The sequence below is a fragment of the Xiphophorus couchianus genome, chromosome 23, assembly GCF_001444195.1.
Source record: "Xiphophorus couchianus chromosome 23, X_couchianus-1.0, whole genome shotgun sequence".
Classification (NCBI taxonomy): domain Eukaryota; kingdom Metazoa; phylum Chordata; class Actinopteri; order Cyprinodontiformes; family Poeciliidae; genus Xiphophorus; species Xiphophorus couchianus.
Genome location: NC_040250.1, coordinates 7795653 through 7811584, shown reverse-complemented (window position 1 = coordinate 7811584; position 15932 = coordinate 7795653). Strand labels below are relative to the sequence as shown.

Below are 15932 nucleotides of genomic sequence, written 5' to 3'. Positions count from 1 at the left end.
TAAAATAAATTTGTTTAACATTATGATAAGACTAAGACATAACAAATTTATTAAAACAATGCAAGGTCAGAACAAAAATTAAAAAAAGAGTCTATCAAGTTTGCTCTAGCTAGCAATTGATTTTGGGTCTCTCTTATAGGTTCTGGTCAGTAAATCTTGTGAAAGTGTTTCCTAACAAAGGGAAGACCGGTTTTATGAAGTTTTGGACTATTATGGACCAATGATTCTTCCATTTGCCTTTTGTTAAGAAAAGTGAGTCTGTGTTTGATGCTAAAGAGGATAAATCTGATTTTGATAAGTTCTGACTCGAGCATCATGGATCCGTCCCCTACCGTATTTTTTTTGACACTGCTGAGGAATGTCTGTGTGAGAGCAGCTGATCAATCTTATGGTAAGAATATTCAGATAATCGAAACAAAAAGAAGCCTCAGGAGCACATATGAAATTTTTTATTACAATTGCCATCACTTACTGGAGTTAACTAAGGGGTTCCTCAGGGCTGTGTTCTAGTTCCACTTCCAATCTCAACATAAAATGCTTCACTGGGGTTACATCATCCAATAAAAACACGACTGTGTAATAAACGTCCACAATTAAATACATATTAGTGTAGAAAATTAAACTTTCAAAAATGGCTAAGCGTCAGATCACACTGACACCTAATTAGAGCAACCTCATTTTGCTGAACCTCAAAGATTTCCTTTAACATCTCAAAGGTTTATTCAGAAGGCAATTGGATGAAGGTAATAAATACCAACTTATTTAAAACAGCTCATTGTCTCCACCAACAACATTTCACTGTTACTACATGCAGCTCTGTGTACTGTTCTCAGAAGACCTCAGTAGAGCTTTTAAACTGGACTTAGCTTCTAGTTTAACTGTAGGACACCAATGGCCTCCATGCAATTAAAACTAATATATTTTTTAAATATCTTATTGTTGACATTATGCGTCAGTCTTCCTGGTCAACCAATACATTTTATAAATGTATTCCATTCAAATGTGCATTTTAATTAATACTTTCCTTTTTAATTGTTTTTAAAAGTATTGCCAGTCATTTATATAATATAGTTTTAGTTTATTTCTGTTGCGCTTATTTATTTTGTTTTTGCTTTGTTGCTTTATTATGCACTGTACTTCTGATTTTAAGGGGTTATATAAATAATTTGGAGTAGATTAGTGAGACTGGACATGATACAATGACATATTTCCTGTTGGGAGACAATAATCAATTAGTAAGTGATCAGAATTGGCCAGATTTTCTTTGAACAGTGACCAACAGGTCAAAAACAACTTTTTTCTCCTTTTCATTAAAAGTAAAGCTCTGAAAATGACCTCCATTTGGGTCTACTAAAGCATGAATCAGCTCTTACTCTTTGATGCTCTTCATTTTAAATGAAGTGAAGTTCAGATAAGGACAAGAGAATAGACACATAAAAGAAAAATAACACCCTTACACATATTCAGCCTTTTTAAAATATATCTCTGTAAAAGAAGATGGGTCAGAAAAAAAACAACCAATTTTAAATGTCAAATATTCACACTATTATTTAATTCAACTAAGCAATTTCACAGAAGCAATTTCTTGAGTTTCTCACATAACACCTAAACTATTATTCTTTAATCTGTTTCTATCAGAAATGAGGATGGATTTGTTTTGAGGTTATCTGGCCACAGATGAGGATCACTTCCTGTAACAGAACCATCCGCGCTGCCTGGAGGATTCTTACAGCTTCAGCCTTGAACATTTCTGCTTTATTTTTCTTTTAACATTTAGTATGAGGCACACAAAAACAGAGACCAGTAAAATAAGGAGAATTATTTAGGACACCTGAGAGACTTGCTGATGGCAACCTTTTGGTTTTGTTCAGTTTCCATCGTTTCCCATTTGTTTCATGAGCAAAAATAAAGATCTTTTACATGTTTGGCTGCTAAGCAAAGACAGTGGGTATGAATAATGGAAGAACTTCATTTACCCTCTGTGTGAAACAACTAAATAAAGTGTGAGTGTATCAACACTACCTTAAATAGTCACTTAATCTGACCCACTTGTTTTAAATTTAATTCATCCTTAAAATTAATATTATTTTTTATTAACTGGAAATCACCCCACTTCTTCTGGCACAATTTTTTAAACCATTGCTTAATAAAAAAAAAAAGCTAACTTTCTGCCATTTTCATCGTGACTGTTATTCATTTTGAAGTTAAAAAAGGCAGAAACATATAATTTTTTTTAAAGCAATGGTTTAAAAAAATGTCCAATTAATAGCAAATAATAATAAAGAAAAAAGTTTATTTATTTGCACCCTAAATGGATGAAGCAAATGCTTAAAAAATATGAATATGCTGGTACATGTCTTTCTCATTCTTACGCAGAAAAGACAGAAGCAAAACTTGTCAGAGACTCATATTTTATTTTAGAATGACAAAATACTTCCTCCTAAAGCCCAAAATGCACATGCATAATGCGGCAACTTGGAAAAAAAAACCTTCTAGACTATTCACAAATCAAAATGCTGCAGATGTGATACATAAAAACGACCAAATTGGAATGACGAGGCAAGTTTCGTTGATAAAAGACGCCTCCTTCCTGAATGAGGACAGGGTCCTCCTCCCTTTCTCCTGATGATGAGAGGCTGAAGACGATAAGAGACTGCCCCCGATAAGAGACTGCCCCCTGCTGGTCACTTCTCTATCAGGGAGTCCAGCTGCTCCTGAAGCGAGGCCAGCTGTTGGGGGGGGGGACAAAATATATATGATTGAGGCTCAGTAAATACCAAATTAAACTGTAGAGAAAGAAGATGATAATTAACTCTTCACATCACAATATATTTCACAGTAGGGAGTGTCAGAAGAAATTAAACTTTACCTTCTAACTTTTCTGTAAAGGCTGGTATTTAGAGCCGAGAGCTTTAAAAAGCTCACAGCGTGAAGTTATTACCAAACAATTACTCACCTGCTCCATCTCCTGCTCCTCCTGCTGAACGATCTCATCCAGCAAGGCTTGGAAGCGATTCTGCGAGGAGAGAGAGAGACACAAACAGGATTAGTAGGAGTCGACATGCTGAGCCTCATTAAAGTGTGATGGCTTTAAATGTGTGTCTGCTCATGTCAGTATCTTCTCTGTGACAGAAAGGCCACTTGGAATGCCAGTCAGAGACGGCTGACCTTTTCCACGCGACTGTGATAATAACGACTGGTGATGAGCCTGAGACGGTCCCAAAACACCAGGAAATGAGAGCTCTCACTGGCAACATGAAAAAAGCCCCATGTCTGCTCATGCTCCACTCATTGTAAAGTTTTCAATAAAGAGCGCACGGTTGAAGAGGGAGATTTTTTTGCTTTTTTATGCTAAAAAGCAACCCATAGAAATGTTCCTTAAACACAGAACATTTTTTACAACCAAAAATATAAAACGTGTGGCATAAATTTTTATCCATCCCCTTTAAATTTGATTTAAAAAACAGGGTTTCTGCAGGATTCACCAACTCAATCATGAATGAAATTAAATACCTGCTCAGTGAAGAAATATTTCTGCATAAACAAACCATGCACTGCAAAAACACTAATTATTACAAGTATTTTTGGTCTGGTTTTTAGTGCAAATATCTTAGTAAACTTGAAATAAAACAAAACTCACAAATGACTTTTCAGCAAAATATAGGAGTTTATGTTACATCAAAAATTTCTTAATATTGATTAAAAAGTACTATATTATTTCACTTATAACAAGACATTTATCCAATGTTATTAGCGGAACTAATGGTTTTTTTTCAATATTAAGGAGTTATTTACTGAAACAAAGCACCAGTATCTTGTTGATAAGTTAATTGTAATTAGTTTTGTCTTATTTCAAGTAAAATATTTGCACTAGAAATTAGGGGTGCACTGACTGCATCTGCAGTCGATTGCCCGGTCGATCAGCCAAAACTCTCCAACGGGAGAACAAAAGAGGACAGTTGTTGATTTTTAGACGTTTTCCAAGGTAGATAAGATTGGGTTCAAAAATCAGCTCATCACCCATCTCCCAAAATAAAGAAAATCGGCTGGCTAAATCGGTGCACCCCTGCTAGAAACTAGACCAAAAATACTTGGTGATATTTTGTGTTTCTGTGGTGTAATCCTAAATTGGATTCGCTGTTCACCTTCAGGGCCTGGTTTTCCACTTTCATGATGAGCTCCTCCTGCTGTTTCTTTCTGGCACGCGTGTCCTGAAGCTTGGCCTTTATGTTGTTAATCTGCACCTGATAGTCCATAACTGCAGAAAACAGCAGGTGGTTCGTATGTTAGAAATATAAAAAACATAAAGAAAACATCAAAGTGTTTGCTTTCCTGGGCAGCAAAGCTGAAAAATTACAGGAGCATCTTCACAAGCAGCACTCCAGGGACAAGACATACACCTTTAGCACAAGAAGAGGAGTCTAATACATTGGATCTAAAGGAAACAATTGTTCAATTTAAGGAATTGAGACAACTAAATCAGACCACTGTAGGCTTAACTTCCATATTAAATTGAATCGTACTGTGTCACGCTAAGCTTTTGCCTCATCAGCATCCTAATTAATCAAATTAATTGTACCCACTCTCTGCTTGTAACGACTGGTGCTTGATATTCTGGTGCAGCTGCTGTGTTTTGTTAAATTACTAAAGAAGCAGCCACTGCGGCGTCGCTGATCACAACCATGAACTGCTGCAGGAAGTATTGTGAGCCAGCTTGAAACACACTGGGAATAAAGTGTGTTTGGAGCTGACCAGTGGTGCTGACTGACAGCTTCATGTATGCAGATAAGGAGGCAGAGCGCTGCCAGAGCGGGCAGCTGCCTGAGCTGCATGCTGAGATACAACACCTGTCAGGCTGGTTAGCTGAGAGCTGTCAGTGTGTGAGGGGCACAGCGTGTGTGTTTAAGTGAAAGAGGGGCTATTTATTTAACTCTGAGCGTGTGATGTCTGACCTAAAAAACTCAGCTCTTATTAAAAGTTCAGATACTTGGCTCAGTTTATTTATTTATTTTGTTTACATCTGTTTTGACAAGTACCTGAGGGTGATCTGATTTAATTTAACGTCAAACTTTCGTCCAAAGTCCAACCTTGTCGCTGTGACAACTAGGACTGAAAAATTAACATCTGCGTTGGCTAAGAGGCGGAACATTTACCCTGAGGTGGGACTTGCAAGCCCAGCATGAAACATTGCATGATCTAAGGCACCTATTGCTTCATACAGCCTAGGTAAGGAGGTTATTTGAATGTGAATATGTTTAAATTAAAGAGTCTGCACTTGGCACTCATGTCCATATCTTACATTTAACAAATACGAGCCTTGATCTGGGATCATCCTTTGGCCTTTGTACATGAATATTTTAACTATGGTAATAAACTTCATAGAGAAAACTGCACTCTCCAAAAGGGGGTTATAGACTAATATAATAACTAAATAGCTTAACTTGAATCGGTTTTAAACTAATTTATACACATTCTTTAGTTATTGGCACCTTTGGTAAAGATGCTTAAAACTCCTTAGCAGAAATTCCCCTTTTCTTACAGCAACAACAAAATGTGATTCAAAAAATCCAACATTTAATTTCAGTTAATAAGGTAGTTAAAGAAAGTTTCAGAAGCATAAATTCAGTTTACGTTTGTTCAGATCTTCAGGATAAATTAAGTTAATGCTTATGATGATTTACGTTTATTAGGATAAAAGTGACTATTTACAGGTTCAAATATGGACAGGACAATATTTTACGGGTTAGAACCTCTCATGCACAAGGATTTGTAATATAAGAAACTAAACTAGCAAATATAATTGCTTATTAGACAGTTAAAGAGGTTTGTGTGTGTGTGTATGCTGCTGGACCGGAACCACACAGTTTTTTGATCTCATTCTTATTATTCTTTAAATTTTTATCATTTTTGAGGATAATTTTCATCTGTATTGTTTTTATTTTTGAAGTAAACAGTTGAACCCTACCCAGAGAATCCAGTCTGGGTCTTTTTGTCGTCAAGTGGATTGTAGGGAAAATAAGGAGAGCATATGGCTTCATTAATTATGAGAATTTAATATAAATTTAATATAATATGTTTACTTTTTTGGGGGGGAAATAGTCAGAATCTGAGACAAAAAAGTCACAATTTTGAGAGAAAAGTCAAAATTCAGAAAGAAAATTTAATTCTCAGAAAAAATGTCAGAATTTGTATCACACTAAGCTTTTGCCTTATCAGCAAAAGCTAAGAGTGAGGGGGAAAAAGTCAGAAAGAAAGAAAAAAGGTTGTAAATCTAAAAACAAAAATATATATTTTATCTAAAATTGTTTGGGAAAAAGACAGAACTTTGAGAAAAAAGTAAACATTTGGAAATAAATCTGAATTTTGAGAAAAAAAAAGTGAGAATTTTGAGAAAAAAGTAAAAATTTATAAACACATTCTGAATGTTTTGAGGAAAAAATAGTCTGAATTTTGAGGGAAAAAAATTCCTCAAAACAAATGACAAATTAGAAAAAGTCAGAACTTTGAGAAAAAGTCAAAATTTTGGAGAAAAAAAAAAAGAATTCTGGGAAAAAAGTGAGAATTTTGGGAAAAAAAAAGAATTCTGGGAAAAAAGTGAGAATTTTGAGAAAAAGGAAAAATTCTGAAAAACATTCTGAATTCTGAGAAAAAAATCAGTCTGGGTCGTTCTTGCTCTTTCTTTAGTGGAGCTAATCCTTTATGATGACCTCTAAGTATTTGGATCTAAGTCCTGTGTGCAAGAGAAAACAGCATGCTAGATAATAAACAGAGTATGTGTAAAGAGTAATAGGGTCAAAGTTCACTTTCTATTCACCTGGCAGTCCTCATTGAAATGAATTCAACCAGCAGAGAGCTCATGATGCTAAAGTTTTGTTCCTCACCTATCTGGTTGTTTCTGTCGCTTTCATTCTGAGCCGAGTCCGACTCGTTCAGCTTGTCTTGCAGCTGCCGCACCAGATCGTCCTCAGTGTCCATGATGTTCAGGTCTTCGTCGTCGTGCCGGTCCCCTTCATCCTCCTCATCCTCACTAGAGCTGCTGATGTCGTTGAAGATCTCCCTCAGTTCGTCGCGTGGGACTTTAGAGAATGAGACAAATGAGAAAAATGCTGAAACCTAAAATCGATCACCTAAGGAAAAATGGTTCACATTACATACAGCTTAGTTCCTATTAAGCTAAAATGAAAATAAGAATTAATGGTGATCACAAACAAACAATGTTTGGCAGGAAATGTGAGAGTTCACCTTTTCACCAACCATAGCTATATTTTATTCCTACTTACCTTTTGTTTTCTTGGAAAGACCAGTTCATTTCAATGGACCTTTTTCAAATTACTTTCAATTTATTTCTCTTTGTAATAATTACTTATGAATATGACATATCTCATTTATAATTTGTTTAGGTTGTTTGACTTCTTCAAACTACAATCCCACAACAGGACCCAAAACCACATTTTTGTAGCCAAAACATCAGAGCACAACATTTCCAAAATTGCAAAAGTACAATATAACCTGGAAAAACGAAACAAAACAAAATGTCTGGCACCAAACAACCAAAACTGCTAAACCACAAGAAGGCAACATAGGAATATGGCTGGGAGCCATCTTGCTTTTAATATGAACACCTAAAAATATTTTGACATTTATGATGAGAAAATTAAAATATAATGATTGTGATTGAAAGTGATTTATCATCTTAAACCGCAAAGCAATTATTTCATCAACAGCTGAACATCAATATTTTTTTTTGTTAATGTGTTGGTACTCCGGCTTCCTCCCACAGTCCAAAAACATGACTGTTAGGTTAATTGGTCTATCTAAATTCTCCCTAGGTGTGAGTGTGTGTGTGCATGGTTGTTTGTCCTGTATGTCTCTGTGTTGCCCTGCGACAGACTGGCGACCTGTCCAGGGTGAACCCCGCCTCCCGCCCGGAACGTAGCTGGAGATAGGCACCGGCAACCCTCCCGACCCCATTAGGGACAAGGGTGAACAGAAAATGGATGGATGGATGGATGTTGGTAAAATCAAATTGATTCATTTTCCTTTCATTGTATAACTAACACACAGCAAACAGAAACACTGGTTTATTTTAATTTTTAACAAATTAAAGTGAGAAACTCAAAGCAAACTAAATCTTTCACAATGTATCCACGGCGACCCAAAGTATGGGAATTATTTTTCGCCTGAAAGTCTTCATTATTAAGCAGAACTACAAAATCAGCAAATCACTTTTTCTCCACACTTCATACAATGAATAAGTTGCGTTGTTTTTACCTGAGGCTCCATGACCCATCTTGTGCCCCGAGGTGCCGGGAGAAGAGTCCAGATTGGCCAGAGAGCCGTGCTGGTCGGCTTCTTTGGACTCATCCTCTGCTATGATCTCCCACCCTGGACATCTGGAGTTAAGGTCAAACAACTTCCAGAAACTTCACTTATCCACAGTGTTGCAAAGAAATCAACACCAAATGAACAGCACGTCTGGTAAAAACGGGGTTAAAAACCTTGAAGATAAATTAATATTCTATTGTAATAGGATGTTTATTTAATAGGAAAAACATCCATGTTAAGATAGTATTATGATAACTTGCTAATAATTACAAAGTCGTATTTAATTTATCCTACATATACAGTGAGCAGGACAGCAAGGGAAAAATTCTAGGGAGTGGCTTCTTAGGGTCTCCCAGTATCCATAGCAACCATTTGACGATGTCGTCATGCCAACCAGTTCCTTGTGAGGTTTGCCAGAGAAGAACCTTTCCTGTCGTAAATAAAAAATGCAAATATGTGGAGTTTTTAAAATAATTTTCTGTAAGAAAGAAAGTAAATAAATAAAATTATTAGATTAAAGTCAGAATATAAGAATAAAGTTACCAGAATAAAGTTCTAATATTTATTTATTCAGGAAAATAATCTAAAATACATGTCAAACTTGAGGCCAAAAAAAAAAGAATACGAAAACTAAAATCAAGCAAATAAAGTAGTAAAACAAATTTATTACGGTAGTAGAAAGGGAGATTATTCTTTGTAGATCCTAAATATAAAAATGATTCTATAGGTGTGCTATATTTAAAGAAAGGCATCTTGTTTTCAAATTATTTTGGGCACAGTATAACAAATTTATTCTCAGCTACGATAACATAATTTAGGTCACTTTCTGTTAAAATGCTTGCTATAATTAGCCAATTTCAGTAGATTAAATAAAAGTTGATTTTGGTTCAGCAAAGTCAGTAAAAATCTCTGAATAAATGTTTTTCTACTAATAATAAAAGCTTGGCTATAAAAAGACTTTGTGTTATACCTAACTTTTTCCATTATGAGAAAATAATGTTGGTAATAACTTCATCCTGATTTAAAAATAAAAAGTCCTAATTTCTATCATTCTCAAAAGCTTTTGAGGGTCACACACACTCAGTCCAAGGGCCACAAATGGTCCCCAGGCCACACTTTGGACACCCCTGCTATAGAGGGCCATAAAAATCAATGAGCTTCTTGCATAGTGTCAAATTACAATGTGAAAATAGGTTATTTTTATGACATACTCATCATATGTTGAGAAAGGTATAACTAACAATTTGTTAATCGGTAGTTTTATCAATACATTTTGCCCTTTGAGGATGTTTAAGATCTTAAAGTGGCCCAAAAATGAGTTTGACACCCCTGATCTAACACATGTGGCCAAATCAACTCAGAAAGGCTCCAAAATCAGACTTCTTCCATGATTTTTGTGGGGCGATCTTAAGAGGAAAAAAGCAAAAGGAAAGGTTGTGCAAAGAGGAATGATGAAGGATTCTCCTCTCTGTAAGCACCAAACTTGAGAAATGCTCTAAGACAAGTCTTGTTCTATTGTCAAAAAAGGTTATGCAGAGTACACAGAGGAGGAGCTTTAATAATGTTCCTACTGTTGGTTGTATTAAAAACTATTTTAATTTTTCCCCACTCTAGAAACAGATCATTTTCCAGCTTTGTCCACATCTCTACCTGCATATGTTGTGTGTATGTCTAAAGCTGCATGCAAACAATGGATCTATAAATAATCTAGTTTTACAGTGCTCAACTAAGCAGTGATAATGAACAGTCCGTCTCAATTAACTCACAGCGAGTAGCCACACAAAGCAGCCTTCCTGTGCTCTTATTCTGTCAGGCAGGCTCAGAGCTTCATCAGAGACCTTAAAAGCTTCTTTTCACACCGCATCTTCACCCACAAACGCTTTACACAGAGGCAAGTAAGGTGAGCTGGGAAGGAGGCTGAGTGTGGGATAAATCCAGCTGGGAAAATAAAAGTCAGGGGAGCAAATATGGCTGTCACACCAGAGAGAAGAAAGACGCTCCATCTAAACATCTAATCGTATAAAAACTGTGGGCATTTCCACTGTCTGACCAATCACAGCCCAGCAAAAATGAATTATAATAAAAACATAAGAAAGACAACGTGTGGAGGTTAAATGAAATTGACACAATAAAATAGATTATTATCGAAACCTGATTCCATCTACATTAGTAACTCAGCTGAGATATGTCATAATGTATAATGCACTGCAAAAAGACCAAATTTAAACAAGTTTCAAATATCTTTGTACCCTTGAAATAAGATAAAACTAACACTTCAGTTATAACATGGGGAAAATGTCTCATTAGTGAACTAATATGACAGTGGATCTAATACCATCAACACTAAGGAATTATTTACTTAAAACAAGCTCCTATATATTTTTGTAAAGTTACTTGTAAGTTAGTTGGCACAAGAAAAAAGCCCAAAAATACTTTGTAAGACTTGTTGTTTTTGCAGTGAGTCTATATAATATGTTGTTTTTTTCAAATATTTATTTCTGCTAATCTTTTTGGATATGTCTTAATGTTAAAGAAAACTTAAGGTCCTGTTTCTCAGAAGAGCAAAATTTTAAATAAACCCATCCTATTTTTGTTTTTCATGCAGAAATGTTATAATACAGTCTTGTTCTGGATTGCATAATAATGGAGAAGCTACTGGCTAAGTTGTCTAGCGGTCACTGACAATCACCCACAAAGAAAGTAAGACATAAATAGATCAATGGAAAGTTGAGTGGAAGGAAAAAGTGTGGTAGAAATTTTTGCGAATGCAGCAAAGATAATGGCAGCCATAAGATTGGAAAGCAAAATCAAGAGTTTTAGGGAGATAGTTGATTTATCAACAGCACCTGACCTAAACCAATAAGTTTTAGATCAAGAAGAAGAGAAACGATTCAAGACCAACAATGCAGACGAGCTCAAAGTCACGATTAAAGTAACCAGGGCTTCCTAATCACTTCAGCAGAGCCCAAGGCTGATCACTTCCATGGCAGATTTAATGCAAAAAGAGAATAAATTGTACAAAATCAGAAGAAATAAACACCGGCACTATGTAGAAAATTTATATGAGAATCTCTTTTTGAATAAAATTGGGATTTTTATGTCCCTTAAAACTTCAAATTACATAAATTAGTCCCTCCAGTTTTTTCACAAATCTGCAAAATCCACACAAATATCAACAGATACCCAATTTTTTTTCTGATTTTTACTGCAAATTTTTCTCAAAATTGGCCAAAAATGTTGGGTTTAAGTGATTGCTGCCTCAACCTTATCTGATATCAAGTTATAGTGCATGATCGATACAGCGATTGATAAAAAGTCACACTTAAGATCAGACATTAACGCAAATATAATAAAAATTCCTTACAAATATTTCTAAATTAGAACCACAAACTGTGACAATCACAAAATCCTGGATGGACTGACCAGTGTGAAAAGATGTTCAATATTATTTAATTTTAAGAAACAATTATTGAATACTGAAACAAGCAGCTATTTATTGGTATTTTAACAGTTTAGTGGGTTTTATTAATACATTCTGAAATAAAATGCCCTTTAAGAGCATCGAGACTTTTGATACAGCCCAAAATGAAAGTGAGTCTGACAGCCCTGCTCTAATATACTGAGATGAACCTGAATGTGTGATCTTCTACTTTCTTCAACATGTAGGAGATTTATTTTGCTTGGTAAAGCACAACAACACGCGCAGTTTTCCAGTGGATGCACTGAATATTTTTACCGCAGGTGTCTAAAAGGATACGAACACTGACAGCCTCTGCGTCTGTGCTCAGCAGCCTCTTCACTTCCTTTTCCACATCAGGAGATTCAATGTACTGCAGCGGGGGAAAAGCAGAGAAAGATCAGCATACTTGTAAACCAACATGCACATACACACAACCACAAACACGTGAAGGTAGCAGCTGGCTGCCGGCCAGGAAGGGCATTAGCGACTGAAACAGAGGAGGCCTAATCAATATGGCTTTGCTCCACACCTTTAGGAAAATCCATTCACAAGACAAAGTAGAAGTGTAGAGCTTCGGCTCGCTCACGTTCACTTTGATCAAAGCTATTGTGAAATGGCTTTTTTTTGTATGCCTTTGGGGAAAACTAAGACAAAATGCTTTATTTATATGTAAATCTTAGTTTTCACTTTCACCACTGTTTCATGAAATGTAAATGTCTTGTTGGAGGAGAGCTCAGAAAAGAGACAGCTCATCAAACAGTATGCTAAGCAGACGGGTGAGGAATGCTGAGGGAAATAAAAAATAAAAAAACTATGTTGAAACCTTCTTTTTCGCCGTCTTCCGAAATCTTCGCTTGCGAGTGTTTTTCAGAGGGCAGGTGACTGTGGACGTGAAACGACAGAGTTAGCAAGAAGACAATATGCTAATATAAGACATTTTTAGCTAAAATTTAAAAAAATCAAGACCTGTGAGAATATTTATCAACTTACTGCCATGATTCCAGATGAATTTCTTGTCCTTGTCTTTGTCTTTCTTTTTAGTCTTTGGGTCAGTGCCGGTTGGCTCCTCCAAAGGAGGGTAGAGGTCTCCATCTAGTGTACACACCAGCATCTAACCACAGATACAGAAAACATTGAATTATTTTAAAAAATTAATACTTTCTCATATTAAAAATTGCAAAATTGAATAATTTCTTTGGGCATGAGGTAGTACATAATTGTGAAATGGAAGGAAAATTATGGATGGTTTTCAAAATTTTTTGATCCTGATTTGTAAAAAATAAATTGGAAAACATTTATTGTTTAACTTCCCCTTCACAATGATCAACTGGATTATCCCACATAAATAAAAATAAGATATGTAATCAAATTTAAGGTTGCTCTAAAGCTCTAAAAAAACAGAAGAAAAAGTTTAAGTTGAGATTAAGATTTACCTGACAGACATCAGCTGTCTTGTAAAATGTTTTCTTGTCTACTGTTTTCAGGGACTCAATCATGCATGGCAGCTCCACCAGTTTGCAGGCCAGAGGAACACGATCGACTCTCACGATCCCATGACGACCGTCCGCTGTAAACCGGAGCAAAATGAGAAATAAAAGCATTTTGGTTTTCACTGCGTTCTGATCAGATGGAAAAAAGAACTACCTTTTAACATTCTTAACTAAAAAACTAAACACATAGGACTTCCAGATGTATCCCAACATTTTTAAGGGCTTTTATGGATTCATATCCAAATTCTGTGTTCACACAATTCAGGAAAGTTAAAATATATTTGTTATTATTTCTAACTACATTTTTTTAATCGCAGAAATGATCAGCAGAAGTAAAATTTCTAATTCAGGAAATTTAACCATAAGCAAGTATATAATTGATTTGCTAATCAGCAGTGCTTTCACTGAAAACTAACCTTGCAGTATTCAAAATGTTACAAAAATCTAATACATATGAAACCAACAGAACGTAAAAATAAAACTCATTCAAGACAGAAGTTCACATGAAGTAATTTTATGCTTTTGAGAGATGTAGTTGTACTACTTTTTTCTTGGTGAAAACATGAATCAACTTTGATTAATATTAAGCACATAATAAATATAATCAGAATCTTCTTCTATACGCTCAAAGTCAAAAACATCAATACAAACTTAAATATGTAACAGAATTTTATTTTCAACATAATTACACATTGTCAAAATTGGTTTATTTAGACTTCAAATTTGTTTTTTTAGTCAAAAAGTTACATTTGAGTAGTTGGTGGTTACCATAGCAACCAGTAACAGACAGCTCATCTCCTTTTTCTGTTGCCGTCTGTAACTGTGGTATGTATTATCATCAGCTCTATGTTTTCTTTATCAGTTTTATATTTTAACATTGATTTTTGACCAATTTAATTATATAAAAGGTTTCATGAGTAATTTTTCCAGGTTTTGTAAATGTTTTTGACTGTTATCATAGTTAATGTTGTGCATTTCACTCAATAAGCCTGATTGTATCTGTTGTGACGTCGACCTACTGGACTTAAGATGAACAAAGAAGGGCTACAAATGCAACCCCGCTAATATTTAGCTAAATATTTTTCTGTTTTCAAAGTCATGAGTGAAGTTTAGGCATAATTCTGAATTTACTGTCGATCATTCTTCTTATCAGCATTGATAGAGTTAACTTAAACTGGTTGATTTCCTGCCATCAACTTAGTGTTAAAGTATAGTTCAGATATGTTCAGTGGAAATGATGTAAGGAATTATTTTATATGTGTAATGATGCTCTGATTTGTTCATTTTTTCAGTTTTGTTGTGTGTTTGAATCATTTTCCTGTTGAAATACCTTGTTGAATCTTGATGACCCCAACTTCAACCCAACTAAAAATTTACAGGCTTTGCTTAAAAACTGTGCCAGTGCCAGAAAAGTAGCAACTTTTTATTAACTTTAGGAAGAGTTGCCAAACATCCAGTCAGAATTATACCAGGAGTTTATGGGAGCGGATATTCATATTTGAGTCTGTATGCATCATTTAGGCTCTGTATGCATTAGAGAAAATTCTCAATAAATTGAAACTCCTGCACACAGTTTCAGTTTTAAAGACTAATATAAAACAATGGTTGAAATCAAAATTATATTCCTTTACATAATAAGTGCACGATAACCTCCCATCAGCAATGCAGATGTTGTGAGATTAATTTCAAGATCAAATGAAGTGAAATTAGTAGTTTAACAAACAGGTCAAGCGTATGGCGCAGAACAGTGGCAGCAATACTGATAAAGTAACTTACGGTGCAGCTCGATTGTAAGTCTGTCTTTCATGTTCATACTGCTGGACTGTGCTATCCTTCTGACTGTTGAGGCATACTCCTGAAAAAGATAGAAAGTGAATTCACATCACTTTAAACACACAGTGTACCATGCTGACTTTTATTAAAGGAGTAAACTTCCTCACCGAAGGAAGCCTCAAGACAAACTGGCTCTCCAGCTCATAAGGAGCATCTTCTTTGTTCTTGGAGCCGACCTTTCCCACTAGAATCAAAACATAAACAGGGATCTGGTATAATTTTTGAGTTTACTAAGAGCTTGTGGCTTATTTTATCATGAATATGGTATTTTAAAAAAATTAAACCTTCTAGTTAAACACGGAATTGGATAGGAAGACAATCAAATTAAGCAAAATGAACTTATTTACCAAAAGCTTACTGCAGTTGTCACGCTTTATTTATAGTGCAAAACAGAACAGGTAAACATAGTTACTTAAGACGTTTACCATAGACTGTAACGTTTACATTGCTATTGTTATAATTCATATAATGCAGTAAACTTAACTTATCACACTGTATTACACTTGTTTGCGTTCATTCCTCCAATGCAGATGTGGTTAATGCAACATAAATAATAAAAAACCAAGGTAAGCAAATGCTAATGTTAGCAAAGAAAGCTAAATGATAGCGCTGACCTTTAATTTTAGACGTCATTTCCAGCTTCGTGATTTACGAAGCCTGCAGTAGAAATGAAATGCCGATCCGCAAAGAATAATGGCAACAAAAAAAACTCGAAATGAACGACTTGGATGTAATCAAGGTATCGTCTGACCACAGAGATTAGCCATATGCTAAACTAACTGTAGAGTGATGTGCTGTGCTGCGTTCATGTCCTCCTCGGATTT

The 15932-nt window shown here is 35.3% G+C and overlaps 1 protein-coding gene across 1 annotated transcript; it reads right to left on the bottom strand.

Annotated features, from left to right (window-relative positions):
- Positions 1-2394: 2394 nt before the first annotated feature.
- On the bottom strand, positions 2395-15892 carry taf7 (TAF7 RNA polymerase II, TATA box binding protein (TBP)-associated factor). Its single transcript, XM_028008896.1, has 12 exons — positions 15723-15892; positions 15216-15292; positions 15052-15130; positions 13219-13352; positions 12776-12896; positions 12609-12667; positions 12083-12155; positions 8272-8385; positions 6882-7076; positions 4146-4258; positions 2957-3016; positions 2395-2729 (listed from the first exon to the last, which is right to left on the bottom strand). The coding sequence occupies exons 1-12, from the start codon at positions 15739-15741 to the stop codon at positions 2685-2687; spliced, it is 1089 nt and encodes a 362-aa protein (XP_027864697.1). The 5' UTR covers positions 15742-15892; the 3' UTR covers positions 2395-2684.
- Between the last annotated feature and the right edge of the window lie 40 nt (positions 15893-15932).

Bases quoted from the DNA above. Each gene is read 5' to 3' on its own strand.
- taf7 (XM_028008896.1), bottom strand. The intron at 8,386-12,082 runs GTATCCTTTTAG...CCAGATGTCCAG, and splicing joins CGCAGAGGCTGTCAGTGTTC to GGTGGGAGATCATAGCAGAG. The intron at 7,077-8,271 runs GTAAAAACAACG...CATTCTCTAAAG, and splicing joins GATGGGTCATGGAGCCTCAG to TCCCACGCGACGAACTGAGG.